Genomic DNA, 14,836 nt, shown 5'->3' with positions numbered 1-14,836 from the left:
TTTACACGTATATCGATTCAGTACTCATTACTTTTGTGAAGTATCAATACTAATAAACACAGAGATTACAACAGCACCCTTGCACCGACTGGGTCTTTGTGCTCTGGCCCTAATTAATAAAATAAAAAAACTACAATGTCACTTCTAGATATTTAAGGATAATGTTCTACATACAAGATCCTGTGCTGCTGTTTTTATCATAAATAGACTTGAGTATGAAAAATGGTATTATGAAGAATTCGGTGGGTTCACGTTTGTTTCTAAATGGCAGCAATAAAAATTGACTTGTATTTACTTGTGTTTTTACTCACTATTTGTTAATATGGTAATGTCGCTTATTGCCACGCCTATGATCATCATTACATTAGCAGCACTAATTCACGATTTTTATTAATTGTTTCAACGCTGACAAATCCGAGCTGCCTTGAATGCGACGTCCTCAAGTGGACAAGTAGGCAGGCCGATGACGTCAAGACGCATTTCTAGTATTTGCTGTGGGGAAAGTCGTTTTGGGTCTTCTGCGTTGCTGTTAACCGGCGGTAAGTGCAACTTACCCGATGAAGGACTGACAAGGGCTGTTTTTTCTCATTTGCATTTTAGGATTTATCCTCATTTTGCATTTTGTTTAAACTGGAAGTACTTTTAGACTGATAGTCCAAATGTTTTCAGTGCTATTTTCAAAATGATGCTAAAAGAGACCCTTTTAGTTGATAATTTGGCAAATGAATTCTTGAAAAAGCACGGAAACCAAAGGACAATTTATCATCCAGGATAATACATTCAAACAGACAAAAGTTTTCTAACTTTGATAGTTTGATACATCAGCACTACCTACTATGAGAAAAACGTTTAATCAATTAAAAGGGTGCATCATGCAGTAAATGTTATTTCATGTTTGCAGGAAATGTCTGAGAAGAAGCTGAAAGAAGCGTTTGTCAGTAATCTCAACGGAACTACTTTACAGGAAGTGGTCGTGGGCTCATTTCTCACCCCGCTCTGCATCCTCAATCGAGCGCTCATCCTGATCCTCCACCATCAGGCCAAGGGGAGTCTCCCTCTGCCGTTCCCACCCATTTCTCACCTGCTTCTCGATTTCTCAGCACTGGTCCTCCCCCTGGTGCTGTCATGCACCGTCCTGAGCGACGTTCTTCTTCAGGTGGTCTTGAGCTTCACCTTTGTGCTGTCATGTGCGCTTTGCCGCGTCTGCCGCACCGAACGCCGGACCACTCTCAGCGCCTTCCTCGGCGGGACCGTTCACTTCAAACAAGTTCCCTTTGTGACCGTCTTTCGAGTGATGGTGAACGTGCAAACAGCCATCAGTATTCTCGCCGTGGACTTCAGAGTCTTCCCAAGGCGATACGCTAAAACGGAAACGTACGGAACTGGCGTTATGGATTTCGGGGTTGGAGCGTTCGTCCTGGCCAACGGTCTGGTCTGCCCAGAAGCATGTGGCAGGAACGTGTCTGGATCCAAGATGAAACATATCTCCAAGCAGCTCCTGTCTGTGTGGCCTCTGGTTCTCCTCGGTGTGGCGCGACTTGTCTTTGTCAAACTGAGGAACTACCAAGAACATGTGACTGAATATGGCGTCCACTGGAACTTTTTCTTCACGCTGGCCATTGTCAGAGTCGTGACAAAAATGCTTTTGGTTGTTGTACCGGCAAGAAGGTCGTGGGTTTTGTGTCTTCTCATCAGTGGAGTGTATCAGTGTGTTTTGGAGACAACAGGCCTGAAGGCTTTCATCATGCACAACGATGACAGAGGAAAGGACTTCCTGCATGCTAACAAGGAGGGGATATTCTCTACAGCAGGTTATGTTGCCATCTACATGGCAGGAGTGCAGATCGGATGCTACGTGATGCAGCCCAGATCCCACGTTAGAGACTGGCTCAAAGCCGTCTTCAACCTCCTCGTAGCGACTTGGCTCTTATTTGCTGCTTTGTGCACATGTCAGACTATTGTGGAGCCGGTGTCTCGCCGCTTGGCTAATTTACCGTTCTGCCTCTGGAGCGTGGCTCAATCGCTGCTTTTTCTATCCTGCATCGCTTTAGCCGATGTGATTGTACTCTTTTCACAGACGACTTCCGGCTGCTGCTTTGTACCGTCCTCGTGGAATTCAAATTTAGACTCCCGGGAAAAGAAAGAGGAGATGGAAAGCTTGTGTCTCGTTCAGGCTGTCGACAAGAATCAGATGTTATTTTTCTTGCTCGCAAACCTTTTGACAATATTCGCCAACATCTCGGTGGACACGCTTGCCTGCAGCACTTTGTTTTCCCTGTGCTTTTTGTTGTCGTACATGTTCATGAATTGCTTGGGAATATATGCTTTACACCTTCTTGGAATAAGAGTGCGATTCTAATGTCTTTGACACAATTTCGATATATTTGATATCTTTCATATGAATGTTTGCTGCTGTGTGTTTATTATCATGGCTTTTTGCATCTTGTGTTGTGTTTTATTGCATACAATTGTGAATGCTTGTGAACTGTTAGCATACATTATCCTTGTGACATTTTCTCATTAGATTGCAGATATTTTTCTCAATATTTTGACTTATTCATTCATTTTCTACCGCTTATCCACAGTGTTGCAGGTGTGTTGCAGGGTTGCTGGAGCCTATCCCAGCTGTCTTCCAGCTGGACTGGTGGCCAGCCAATCACAGGGCACATACGGATAGACAAACAACCATTCACACTCACATTCATACCTATGGACAATTTGGAGTGGCCAATTAACCTAGCATGTTTTTGGAATGTGGGAGGAAACCGGAGTACCCGGAGAAAACCCACGCATGCACGGGGAGAACATGCAAACTCCACACAGACATGGCCGAGGATTGGTATTGAACCCTGGTCTCCTAGCTGTGAGGTCTGCGCGCGAACCACTCAACCGCTGTGTAGCCTATTTTGCCTTAATTACTCCTAATTTCTCACCTGTGCTGTTGTTTTAAAAATATATATATATATTCATAAATTTAAAAAAAACAGTAATGTGACGTAAATGGACCCCAGGTCGCGCTTTAGACACAGATGTATCATGAGAAATGGCTGGCATTTTGGGAGAATAAAGTCAAAACATTGAATAAAAAAAGTTTAAACTGAAGAAGGGAAAAATGTCACAATTTGAAAATAATAAACTCATAATATTTGAGTAGCATTTCACTTATATCATAAAGCTGAACGGCCGTCTTTTTTCTTGCAATATATACTGTATAACTTCTTAGCATATCTTCACGTGTTGTTTTACAAAATTTGCATCCAAAGTTGCATCCTTTCATTTTTCACTATGTTTGGACGCCCCTGGTTGACAAGTATAACCTCGTCTTCTCCTCTCAGATCTCCTTGTAGCAGCGCACAGAATCCATGACCCCGCTAAGATAAAACACGATAAGCCTTTATTTGTCCCACAAGGGGAAATTCCAGGTTTACAGCAGCAAAAGCACACAAGAGCATACAAAGTGCAAAATCAAGCTAGTACAAATCATACACTATTATATACACAATTTACAGTGTTGGACATGTTAGTTATGGTACAGATGTTTTTGTGTAGTTTATATTATGGGTTAGCCACATGCTGGAACTAGTTTGGGAGAATTTCATGTTTACAGGCAAGTTTTTTATTCATTCATGGGTATGGGTGCCTACATAGAGTACTGAGTACCACGGGTGGATGATGGACCCACTGCAAATTTTGTATTTCTAAGACTGTTGAATGATTTTGTGATTTTGTCTTTATCAGGCAAACACATTTTTTCAATGAATTTATTTGTGAATAATTTAACAATACGTACAAAAAAGAAAATAATACAACTATTCACTTTAATTACATACAATTGTTCAAACAAAACATACCCCATCAAATATGCACGTGCAGTCAACGTCAAAGACATCAAGTATTTCTGGAGGGACTCGTCAAAATACCTCAAAGGAGATACGGAACGTCACACCAAGAAAAAAAAACTTGGCATACAGACACAGTTGTATAATTAGGCCTAATGTATTCCAAATGAGTCGAAAGGTGGAAACAAATAAACGGCACGTACCATTTGGAGAAAGCAGGGTGCGGTCTGTTCATTTCGTGATTACGATTAATTATGCAAACATGATAGTAATAACACTAACGGAGGTTTGGAGAAGCGTCAATTTAAAACAGATTTAAAGCAGACAAAGTAAAAAAAAAACGTTATACTGCTACAGCTTTAAGTATTGTTGGCCATTTTGAAATGTATAGTCAGGCGCTCAAGGGGCGGGGCGTTCCATTTTTGTTCCCCGACTGGAAACTCTGAAATCCCGACTTCAGAAAGTTACTGGAACGCAGCACCAACTCTCTTATTTATTTTCTGCTGTAAGTAACTTTGCAAGCGGGTAAGTTCAAACTGTTACCGGGCTTCGACAAATGTCAGTTTATCCACAAAGGCTGACAATCGATCGCACACATAATCACTTTAGGTTTTTAGGTCTTACCGATGTATAGCCTGTATTTGAGCTTGCTAACGCTCGCGGTGTAACAGGCGGCGATGCTAACAAGTGGGTTGTCATGTTTGCTAGCACCGGCCGCGTACAAACACACACCAACAGCACAAATTACACCATTATACAACATTTAAAAAATAGACCGGTTATCCGAGTGTATTTGACACACATAAAGCGCGTTACCGCTCTTTCGCCTGCGTATATGTCATGTTTCCCACATGTTAGCTAGCGACAAGTCGCCGGTTGATGGTTTCCCTCGCCAGGGGATTAACGTTAGCATGACGTTGCCCATTGCCGATCCCCGCGACACAAACGATCGTGGCAAACAACACAGGCCGTTAAATAAGCCACACATGATTGGGTTATTTATCTTGGCGATCTTCTTTGCAGTAAATCTAGGTCAAGCCCAAAGGGTGGTAATATGCTGGGGTTGTCAGCAGTGGCGACGCGACAAAGTTAATCATCTGTGCTGCACCCACGGTGTTATCTGCTAGAAAACCTCGTTTTAGCTGCAGTGTGACTCGGCCATTGTAGATTTCATTGAGTTGCTATGTGTTGACCGAATCTCCTGTGAAACCTGCAGGTGAGTCTCATTTGGAAGTGGAGAAGAACATCATGGCACGTCTGGTAGCTGTTTGCAGGGAAAATGAGGAGGACTACCCTTTTCTTGCCAGACAGATCCCTCTGTATATCGATGACGTTTGGACGGTAGGTCAATATTGATGGATGGAATTCCCCCAAAAAAATGAATAATTAGTTAGGGAGTGGTTTGGGCCTAGTTCTCATAGCACCAGGAAAACCTGAAGCTATGCTCATAAAATTATATTCTTCATTGTTGGCTAGGAGTCCCTGATTGCTTATACTTGTTGAATATGAAATAGTAAGTGATAGGTGTATATAGCAGGATTCAATATTATTAAAATGAATATTTTCATAGTCGGAGGCTGCCACGATTAGTTGACTAATCGTAATTACTAATTTTATAGTCGTTTAAATAGTCTAAAACTACCTACAGGAAGATCTCATTTCATGCCAAAGACAAATAAAGGAAAGAAAAAAACAAAAGAATATTTGTATTTATTATTTTACTTAGCAGTGTGCCCTTTCTGCTCCACAGTTATACAGTTGTTTGCTGCTACAAGCATATTTCATTGAAGATATAATGAACTGTCGTCTTGTCTTTATCCTCACGAGGGTTGCGGGCATGTTGGAGCCTATTCCAGCTGTCCCAGCTGTCTATATGTGCCAATCACAGGGCACATCTAGACAAACAACCATTCACACTCACATTCATACCTATGGACAATTCGGAGTCTGCAATTAACCTAGCATGTTTTTGGAATGTGGGAGGAAACTGGAGTAAACCCACACACGCACGGGTGTGTGTCCATAATCAACAGGATGAAATATTTCCCCCGCTGTATATGACGTCAAAACTGAAACATGAATGATGAAAAGCTGTGTATGTAACGGTCATCCACATCATTTGTTGTTTGCAGATGGTGATGGAGTTTGCTGAGAGTGGCATGGATATGGACAAACATGTAATTAGTACTTCCCATTGGAAACAATTTGCAGAGGTGGGTGGATCTGTTTTTCCCTAACAGAAATGGAATTCCATTATAACACTGTATATGAAGTGTGCGGGAAATGTTTTAAGTATCTTTTTCGTCATTCTCAACTGTTGTAGAAGTGTAAAGAATAGGTTAGCCACTGTGTGATAAAACAACAACATATCGTGTACTTTGTGCCTTTAGGGTCGCCACAAGTTGATGGAGCAGGACCTGACGATGGCCTTGACGGTGCCATCAAGGGCGTTGTACAGGGCCTTATCCCAGATGGTGCCGTGCGTGGGCTGCAGACGCAGTGTGGAGCGCCTCTTCTCCCATTTAGCGGAGTCGGGGACCCCGGCTTTGGAGCCGCTCACAGTGAAGCCCACGGGAATGCTGTCTGTCACCAGGGCTTGTTTAGCAGATATCAGGAAGCTATACAGCCTCTTCTACATCCAAGGGTAAGATGTATATATTTATTTGCTCAGTTTATGCGTCTATTTTTTTCTTTTTCCGTGTTATTTGCCAGCAATTGATGTGTTTTGCATATATCCTATTGTTTTTTTTGACAGGTCAAAGTTGAACGATGTGATTAACGCCATTCCCAAAAGTAAAAAGAGCAACCGATGTCAGTTACACTCCTTGGACACGAACAAACTCAGACCTTTGGGGTAAGTACAGTGTCATCTCCATTCCTCATCAAAATCTTGTATGATGCAACCCGAGTACTAAAACTTGAGTCAGCATCAAAACCACTTCCACAGTGCGTTGGTTCACTCGAGGTCAAATGTCAATGCTAGTACATGCACAGAGCACACTGTTTCTCCCTCTGTGAGGCCCAGCGCTCGCTTTAAAAGGCTATTTTGGAAGCTTTTTGTGAAATCTGACCCGATTAAATGTAGCAGAATTTACTATTTCGGTTGCGTCACATAATAAGTCACAGAAGCCTGCCCAAGAATGCCCTTCCTCCTTGCATGTATGTACAGTAGTTGTCCTTTGATACATCGCCCCCTCACTCTTACCACAGTTTTTTTTTCAGTTTTATTCTTGGCCTAAATTGAGCATTAACCAGGATAAAAATGTTTTACACATTAAATGATAAAAGCTATTTGAACATGTCTTGAACTACTTTGATTATTGTGTGTTTAATCAACAAAAAGGGGAAGAATATCACATTTTCTCCATGGAAAAAGTTTGGGCACCCCTAAAACAACAATAACCACAATCACAAGGGATTTGTGAAGCCTTCTTATCCCCTAATAAATAACTCAAATTCTAACCTAGTTGCGTAGCCTCCTCATTTCCCATCATAGAAGCATGGTTTGAAGCATGACAAACCCGGGCAGACAAGAGGCGAGGAACTGAAAACTAACTATTTGCATGTGGTTCACTTCAGACTAATGTGAACTTTTAACCTTCTCTGTTATGTCTTAAATGGCTTATTATCTCTTATGTCTATAATGGTGGGTAATAAGATTGTAAAGGTGAATATGTGGCTGTTATTTAATTTGTAGAGGGCTCTAATGTTTAAAGACGCATTTAGAAGGTTGTACAGAGGTTTTCTATTCTCTAACTACAAAAGTCTTTTGATTTTTGAATAAAGAATTATACTTGCAGAAATTCATTTATCACAGTCGGTTGTAGAAGCAGTTGATAAAGGAGGGATTACTGTATACAAGGGGTCCTCTGGTTACGAGCAATTTCCTTTCCTCATCTGAGGTAAATTGAAATTGGACGTTTTTAGTATTTTTTTAACGAATGGGAGCACACCCGTAACCACCAAGTGTGGTAACGCTGCACATGGCAAACCGAGGACCGGCTATCGCCATTTGGTTGTTGATTTTACTGATTGCTCTTCTTTATTACGCTGATGTTGCATTTACTTCCAGAGGGAGCTGGATGGACGTGTGGGAGCGGATGTCTCAGGAGTGCCGAGATGAGGTGGTGCTGGTCGACAGTGCCTGTCTTTTGGAGACGCTGGAGACGCACTTGCAAAAACACATGTAATGTTTGTGCAAAGTTATCTCTTGAAAGAGAAAGGTTTCTTCATATTACCCCCTCCGCCCCCCCAGGTTTTGCACCGAGTGTAAGAATAAAGTGCTGAGGGCATATAACATCCTGGTTGGGGAGGTGGACAGCAGTGAAGAGAAGGACTATTGCGCTGCGTTGTATGAGGGACTGTGCTGCTGCCCTCGCGAGCGCCACATCCACGTGTGCTATGAGACTGACTTCATCGCTCATCTCCTCAGTCGAGCTGAGTCGGAGTTTGCCGGAGGCTATGAGTATGTCAATTCCTAAATCACATGTGTACTCGCTATCTTTGTTTTTATTTATTCATGTTTTATCTATGTTTGTTTTAATTATAGGGAGAGACATGCCAAGACCATTGACATTGCACAAGAAGAAGTCCTGACTTGTTTGGGCATTTATCTCTATGAGCGACTGCACCGAATCTGGCAGAAACTCCGAGCAGAAGAGCAGACGTGGCAGATATTGTACCATCTGGGCATTGATGAACTGCGCAAGAGCTTTGAGGTACAGTAATGTCTTGTTTATCATGGCTAATTGGTTCCAGACTGGACCGTGAGGTTTTTCCCCATTTTTATAAATGTAATATTTTTATTGTTACAGCTTCGAAGATTTGTTTGACCTTCTAATTCCTGCTTTTAACTAGGGCTGCAGCTATCGAATATTTTAGTAATTGAGTATTCTACCGAAATCTTTCAGTTAATCGAGTAATTGGACAAAACATATTTTTCTTGTTTCAAGAGAAATAATAAAGTCACAAGAATTGACTTGAATTGAAAGTAATGAAGGAGCCATTGGTTGAATTATTTTGATAATGCAGCATTTTATTTCTTAAATGGGCATAATGTACGTGGTGTTTATGTTTAGGGCTATATATACTATGTCTTAAATGGACATAGTACATAGTGTAGGTGGTGGTTATGTTTAGGGCTTAAATGTGTCTTAAATGGACATAGCACATAAGTGTATGTGGTGGTTATGTTTAGGGCTACGTATACTATGTGTCTTAAATGGACATAGTACATAGTGTATGTGGTGGTTATGTTTAGGGCTATATATACTATATGTCTTAAATGGGCATAGTGTAGGTGGTGTTTAGGGCTACGTATACTATATGTCTTAAATGGACATGGTACATAGTGTACGTGGTGGTTATGTTTAGGGCCATATATACTGTATGTCTTAAATGAGCATAGTGTAGGTGGTGTTTATGTTTAGGGCTATATATACTATATGTCTTAAATGGACATGGTACATAGTGTATGTGGTATTTATGTTTAGGGCTATATATACTATATATAGGACGGGCTTGCAAACATGGTTTACTGATGCGGCAGTAAACCATGCCAAGCTGAAAGGCGCTAAGCCCCCGACCTAGCTCCCCGAGCACGGAACATATTTCCAGTAACACACATGGCCACAAGTCTGTGTGACATGTTAAATGGCTAACTTTGTTATTATGTCTCCTATACTGGGTAGTGCAAGGTGACTACAGGGGTGTCGTTTCATGTCTAGAGGGCTCTAATTGTGTTAAAACTAGGGCTGCAATGATTATTCGGATAATTTGAATACCTCAATTACAAAAAGTAGTCAAGGGTGTTTTCCACGTCTCGAATAATCGCTTACGTCGCCCACGCGGAGGACGAAGAAGGAAGCGGGTGTTTGAAGACGTGGGAAGATTGAAGCGGCTAGTAAAAGTGGCAAGACAGCGAAGGGCAAGGAAAATTTAAATACAAAAAGAGTTGATGAATGAGGAAAAGGAGAGAGAAGGAAGAGTAGAAGGTGTCTGCCGTGGACCAGGAAGTAGCAAAGATTGTTAAACAGGAAGTGAGAAGAGCATTGAAAAGGATGGAAAGGCCCTTGGTCCTGATGGTATACCTGTGGAGGTATGGAAGCGTCTAGGAGAGGCAGCAGTAGTGTTCCTGACTGGGTTGTTCAATAGGATCTTAGGTGGTGAGAAGATGCCTCAGGAATGGAGGAGAAGTGTGTTGGTGGCTATTTTTAAGAACAAGGGTGATGTGCAGAGCTGTGGCAACCCCTGAACGGAAAAGTCCAAAAAGAAAAAGAAGATCATTATTACAATTCCTCGCTGCATTGTCATGCCCCTAGATGGCAGTGGAGAAGATTCAGGGGTTCAGTCGGCTTGAGCAGTTTGTGGAGGAGCAGTCCGAGAAGGAAAGAGCCAAACAGCTGAAGCAGGAGAAAAAGAGACAAAAACGGAAAATTAGACGCAAAAACAAGTGCGGCCTTGACAACCAGGAAGAAGAGCTCAAGGAAGACAGTCACAAGGAGGTGAGGAGACTGGAACGCCTGCTGGACATACTTTAATGTGAATGCATGTACCCTCACGCACGCTTTCTTGTGTGGAAGGCTTCTCTTGAGGCTGGGGAGCATTGTTGCAATGCGTGTGGGGGCCATGACGAGGGGCCGTCAATCTGCGAGGAGAACAGTTCTGCCAATGCAAGCGCATCCCCAAGCTGTCCAGGAAAACGAGGTAAGGATTTACACAGAAAACCCAGTCCTTTTGACGGCTTCAGGTGGTCCTTGAGTTACGAGCGAGTTCGGTTCTTGTCTGTCATGCAAGTTGAGCTTTTTGTTACTTGGAACTTGTATCTAAATCATTCACACTGTACACAGAAAGGCACAGTCATAAAAAACTCCTTTTCTGTGGCACACTGCCGCCTGGAGGGAGGGATGCTCCGATTGGTCAGCAATTTCACATCTTCAGTGAAAGATGACATGTTAAAGGAAATATTGCATCACTATGATAGTGTATCGTTTATTATTTTTTATATATATAATCATAACATTACTGGCTTGTTTGGTCTAAGACAGGGGTCGGCAACCTTTACTATGAAAAGAGCCATTTTACCCCCTTGCCCACTGAAGAAAAATAGCCTGGAACCGCAAAACATAGTATGTTTAAAACAACATTGGAGGGAATTTGGGGGAATCAAAGTAGTTCAGATAAGAAAAGACGAGTTGGAGTACTCTTGCTAGTATTGGAGATAAACTTACATAAATGTACCTGTAAACTTACCTGATTTGTTTACTCTGCCGCAAACAAGTTCCAATGCCGCTGTTTTTAAATGATCTCTAATTTATTTTTTTAGTCAAATAGCTCTGGGAAAGTATTACTCATTTTCCTTCATGTTTACCTGTGTGAGAGAGAACTGAATAGCATCCTGTCTGCCCATCCAATCACCAGTCAGAACTCAGTCTGGATGCATTCATGGTCTCACACAAAGTTGGATTTTTTTTTAACTCATTACATATTTTTGTAATGAGCATTTTCCCCACTCGGGTGTTAAAAAATATTGAAGCATTGCAAAGGGAGCCACAACAAAGAGGCTGAAGAGCCACATGAGGCTCTGGAGCCATGGGTTGCTGACCCCTGGTCTAAGAAAATGCAGACAATCGTGTCCCTTAAGCGTCACTTTGGGACATCCATTCATTAATTTTCGACCGCTGATCACGAGGGTCGCAGGGGTTGCTGGAGCCTATCCCAGCTGTCTTCGGGCGAGAGGTGGGGTACACCCTGGACTGGTGGCCAGCCAATCACAGGGCACATATAGACAAACAACCATTCACACTCACATTCATACCTATGGACAATTTGGAGTGGCCAATTAACCTAGCATGTTTTTGGAATGTGGGAGGAAACCGGAGAAAACATGCAAACTCCACACAGAGATGGCCGAGGGTGGGATTGAACTTGGGTCTCCTAGCTGTGAGGTTTGTGCGCTAACCACTAGATCGCCGTGCAGCCCCTTTGTGAGACATTTCAAAACGCACTTGTTTTGTGACTCGGTCATTTCTTCATTGAATGTTAAAATGTTATCTTGTCTCGTGCATGGTCTGTTCTGTTCTAATCTCCACGCATATAGGGCCCTTTCACACTGATTTTACCAGCAAAATCGGCCTCAGGTTTTCATTAATGTGCGCACATTCATCACCACGAATGTCGCAAACTGACAAACCACCGACATTGGGTGAAATAGTTATCCTTCCATTCTCCAGATTTGACTTCCCACAGCACCGGTAGCGATTGTGGCTACTCCTCAAGCATCGAGGGCAGTGACAACAGCTCACGGGAAGGTTCGGATATCGCTTGCTCCGAGGGGCTCTGCAACCACGATGAAAGAGGTCTGACGTGTACGTTTCTGCAATGACACACACATGATGCCGTATCGTTGAAGCTTCATTTTAACCTCACTTCTCTAAAGGTGTCACAAACGAACACCACTATGCCGAAAACAGAGAAGAGGAGGCCACGGACAGCTGTGTTGACTGCTGGCCACAGCCCGAGGAAAAGCCACAATGCAAGAGTAAAAAGAAGAAAAGAAAGGGGAATAGCTTATGTAAGAATCAGGTAAGAGTATTCACTGAAAGTGTCCAGGGTCCACTCTCTGCATTTGTGTACCAATCCAAGAACTGTACCTAAAATGTGTCTCCAGGGATACAAACGTGGAGACTGTGCCTCAGGGGGGAAGATGAATCACAGTGCGCCATCATCTCACGTACGCCAAAGCCAACCTCTAAAGTCCTCCTCATGCTGTGATGAGACACAAGATAGTTTTGCACTAGACTTGCCATGGATGGTACATGGGAGGAACCTCAGCCTTAATGCAAAACACCCAGAGGCCAACATGAGTCTAATGGACCTCCTGGTGAGTGAGACTTGTCTTGGGCCCTGGCCACATGGGAACGCCCGGGAGATTATCACTTTAGTGGGTGGAAAAAAGAAATTGGCGTCACATTTGAAATACTGTAGTTGCATGAAAACGATGTAACACACAAGGCACACCCACTGTACGTGTGGCGCAGATGGATCCACATGATACGCCAAAACCATAGAAGAATTTGTCATAATTTATTAGCAAATCATTGTGTGACATGAAATATTAATGAAAAAAATGCATATCATCAAATGTTTAATATTTAAATCAATCAATGAACGGCTAAAAAATAAGCGTTCCCTCATTTATCTTGGAGGATAGGTTCCCAAAATAGCCTGCAATAAGTGAAAGCCGCTAAGTAGCCAACTATATAATTTTACAATGATACCTTAATGACTGTAAAACCCCCACATTACACTTTTCTCACATTTCTCATTTATACATTCTCAAAGTTAAGATTTTGTTTGAATTTTAATGACTACAAGGTTGAACACAAGAAGTTATTAAGTGACGTATTTCACTCCTCTAATGGGGCCGCTTCGCCTGAAGCGTTTTTGTATCCTTGTAAAAGGGCACTGCTCCTGTCATTGAACCAAAGATTCATTTATGGCTTCTACCTTCCTTGGGCATGTCCACAAGTCCAACTTCTTGTGTGATGGTTAGCATCTTCCTCTGCCTTTTGGGTGCAGAGTGTTTGTCATTATTGTGTGTTTTGTCGGGGAGACACAGCCACCTGCTGCTAAAGCGCAGCCTGTAGCATCGCTCCTATGTTGTATTTAAAAAAAATCTTTTTTTAATACTAAAATTGCAATAAAAAATCTGTAAAGGTGAACCGTGATGTAGCGAGGGAACATTGTATTATAGTAACATAAAATACACAAACTAATGTGTAACAATAGGCAAAGTGAAAAAGCTGGTGTGCAAATTCCCATTTACAATCAAACAACACGACGTCAGCACAACACTACATAACAATGTAAGCAGGTAACATTTGCGTCTTTACTGGAGATTGCCATTCAAAAACTCCTGTTTCTGCCACTCCTGGAAACGTTTCCGTGTGGACACAGCCCCTTAGACCTTTTGAAACGTTGCCCATGCTCAGCTCGTACTCTTCTCACAGGATGACTCGGAAGTGACGTCAGACGAGGAGAACTGTCTCACCCAGGATGAAATTCAGTCATTTCTCGAAAGACATCAGCTGTTCTACAACAACCGTCACAAGTACCGACAGCACCTCAAGGAGAAGTTCACCAGCTACTGCTGCGCAGCCGAGGGAAAGACCGTCTGTGGCAACTGGTTTGCCACCACCAGTGTGAATTAAGTACGCTCGCGATGTTGCCGGGGGAAACCCTCGTCGCCTCTGCTGCAACAAATCCAGAAGAATCTCATCTGTTCCTCTTTGATTTTCTTATTTGTCTTTTTATCAAATGTGATTTGTCTCAGGTTTGCGCTCGTGAGATCAGAGTCTTACTTTCCAACAGGAGTGGTGATGGATTCTCATTGGCTGGAGGTGGCGGGGCGCTCTGGCACTCAAGAGCACGCTGAAACAGCACCTCGGGCCTTGTCATCTGTGATGTAGTCTTACGGGAGGGTTTTCTTTGTCTCACATTCTCTGTGGTGATGGCTGCACTATGAAGTGTGTATAGAAATTCTAAATAGGTTTTAAGAGATTAACATCCACTTACAACGAGCATTTGGGTGTGACATGAGCAGAATGGGAAATGGACTAAATAAAGGATATTTATTAATCTGCATTCATTTCTCGTCCCTTTTATTTTATATTCATTTTTTTATAATTAGAGGTGGTCATTTTTGTCTCTTTGAAGCTGCGACCAATCCAATGTTCTAAAAATACAATTAATATACTGTATTTTAAGTATTTACATATATCCATTATGAGATAAAAGTCAAGGTCACTTTGAGTGCACTTAAGTGCCTATGACTATATCCTCACAGCCTGGGTAGAAAACCTAGTTGGAGGTTTTTGGTCATGTTTTTTTTAGTGTGTATCCCATTATGTGCATTAATTACCCACCTGCTTCTTTTTAGCATTTTTTTGCATCTTTACGACCCATTTAAAATGCTTTCAGTGCGTGAATTGAGACGG

General features: G+C 42.3%; 2 protein-coding genes across 6 annotated transcripts; both read left to right on the top strand.

The window, feature by feature from the left end:
• Positions 1 to 495: 495 nt before the first annotated feature.
• Positions 496 to 2,544, top strand: LOC131132579 (glucosaminyl-phosphatidylinositol-acyltransferase PIGW-like). Its single transcript, XM_058078337.2, has 2 exons — positions 496 to 539; positions 902 to 2,544. Exon 2 carries the CDS (start codon positions 905 to 907, stop codon positions 2,357 to 2,359), a length of 1,455 nt encoding a protein of 484 aa, XP_057934320.2. The 5' UTR covers positions 496 to 539; positions 902 to 904; the 3' UTR covers positions 2,360 to 2,544.
• A 1,649-nt stretch (positions 2,545 to 4,193) lies between these two features.
• On the top strand, positions 4,194 to 14,483 carry ggnbp2 (gametogenetin binding protein 2). 5 transcript variants are annotated; one of them, XM_058078334.2, is made up of 15 exons: positions 4,194 to 4,344; positions 5,056 to 5,180; positions 5,972 to 6,052; positions 6,230 to 6,483; positions 6,595 to 6,693; positions 7,912 to 8,025; positions 8,095 to 8,304; positions 8,389 to 8,557; positions 10,160 to 10,342; positions 10,421 to 10,544; positions 12,071 to 12,205; positions 12,277 to 12,422; positions 12,508 to 12,720; positions 13,850 to 14,050; positions 14,173 to 14,483. In XM_058078334.2, the coding sequence occupies exons 2-14, from the start codon at positions 5,088 to 5,090 to the stop codon at positions 14,048 to 14,050; spliced, it is 2,022 nt and encodes a 673-aa protein (XP_057934317.2). In that variant the 5' UTR covers positions 4,194 to 4,344; positions 5,056 to 5,087; the 3' UTR covers positions 14,173 to 14,483. The 5 variants fall into 5 exon arrangements, with proteins under 5 accessions (XP_057934317.2, XP_057934318.2, XP_057934319.2 ...); XM_058078335.2 differs by having other exon boundaries at positions 4,222 to 4,364; XM_058078336.2 differs by lacking the exon at positions 4,194 to 4,344 and adding an exon at positions 4,364 to 4,448.
• Positions 14,484 to 14,836: the final 353 nt, after the last annotated feature.

This window comes from Doryrhamphus excisus, linkage group LG1 (genome assembly GCF_037039965.1).
Source record: "Doryrhamphus excisus strain RoL-2023G ecotype Guam linkage group LG1, RoL_Dexc_Guam_v1.1, whole genome shotgun sequence".
NCBI classification, from domain to species: domain Eukaryota; kingdom Metazoa; phylum Chordata; class Actinopteri; order Syngnathiformes; family Syngnathidae; genus Doryrhamphus; species Doryrhamphus excisus.
This window is presented reverse-complemented; position numbering and strand designations above follow the sequence as displayed.

Bases quoted from the DNA above. Each gene is read 5' to 3' on its own strand.
- LOC131132579 (XM_058078337.2), top strand. From the start codon at position 905: ATGTCTGAGAAGAAGCTGAAAGAAGCGTTTGTCAGTAATCTCAACGGA.
- ggnbp2 (XM_058078330.2), top strand. The intron at 5,181-5,971 runs GTAGGTCAATAT...TGTTGTTTGCAG, and splicing joins ATATCGATGACGTTTGGACG to ATGGTGATGGAGTTTGCTGA. The intron at 8,026-8,094 runs GTAATGTTTGTG...CCGCCCCCCCAG, and splicing joins ACGCACTTGCAAAAACACAT to GTTTTGCACCGAGTGTAAGA.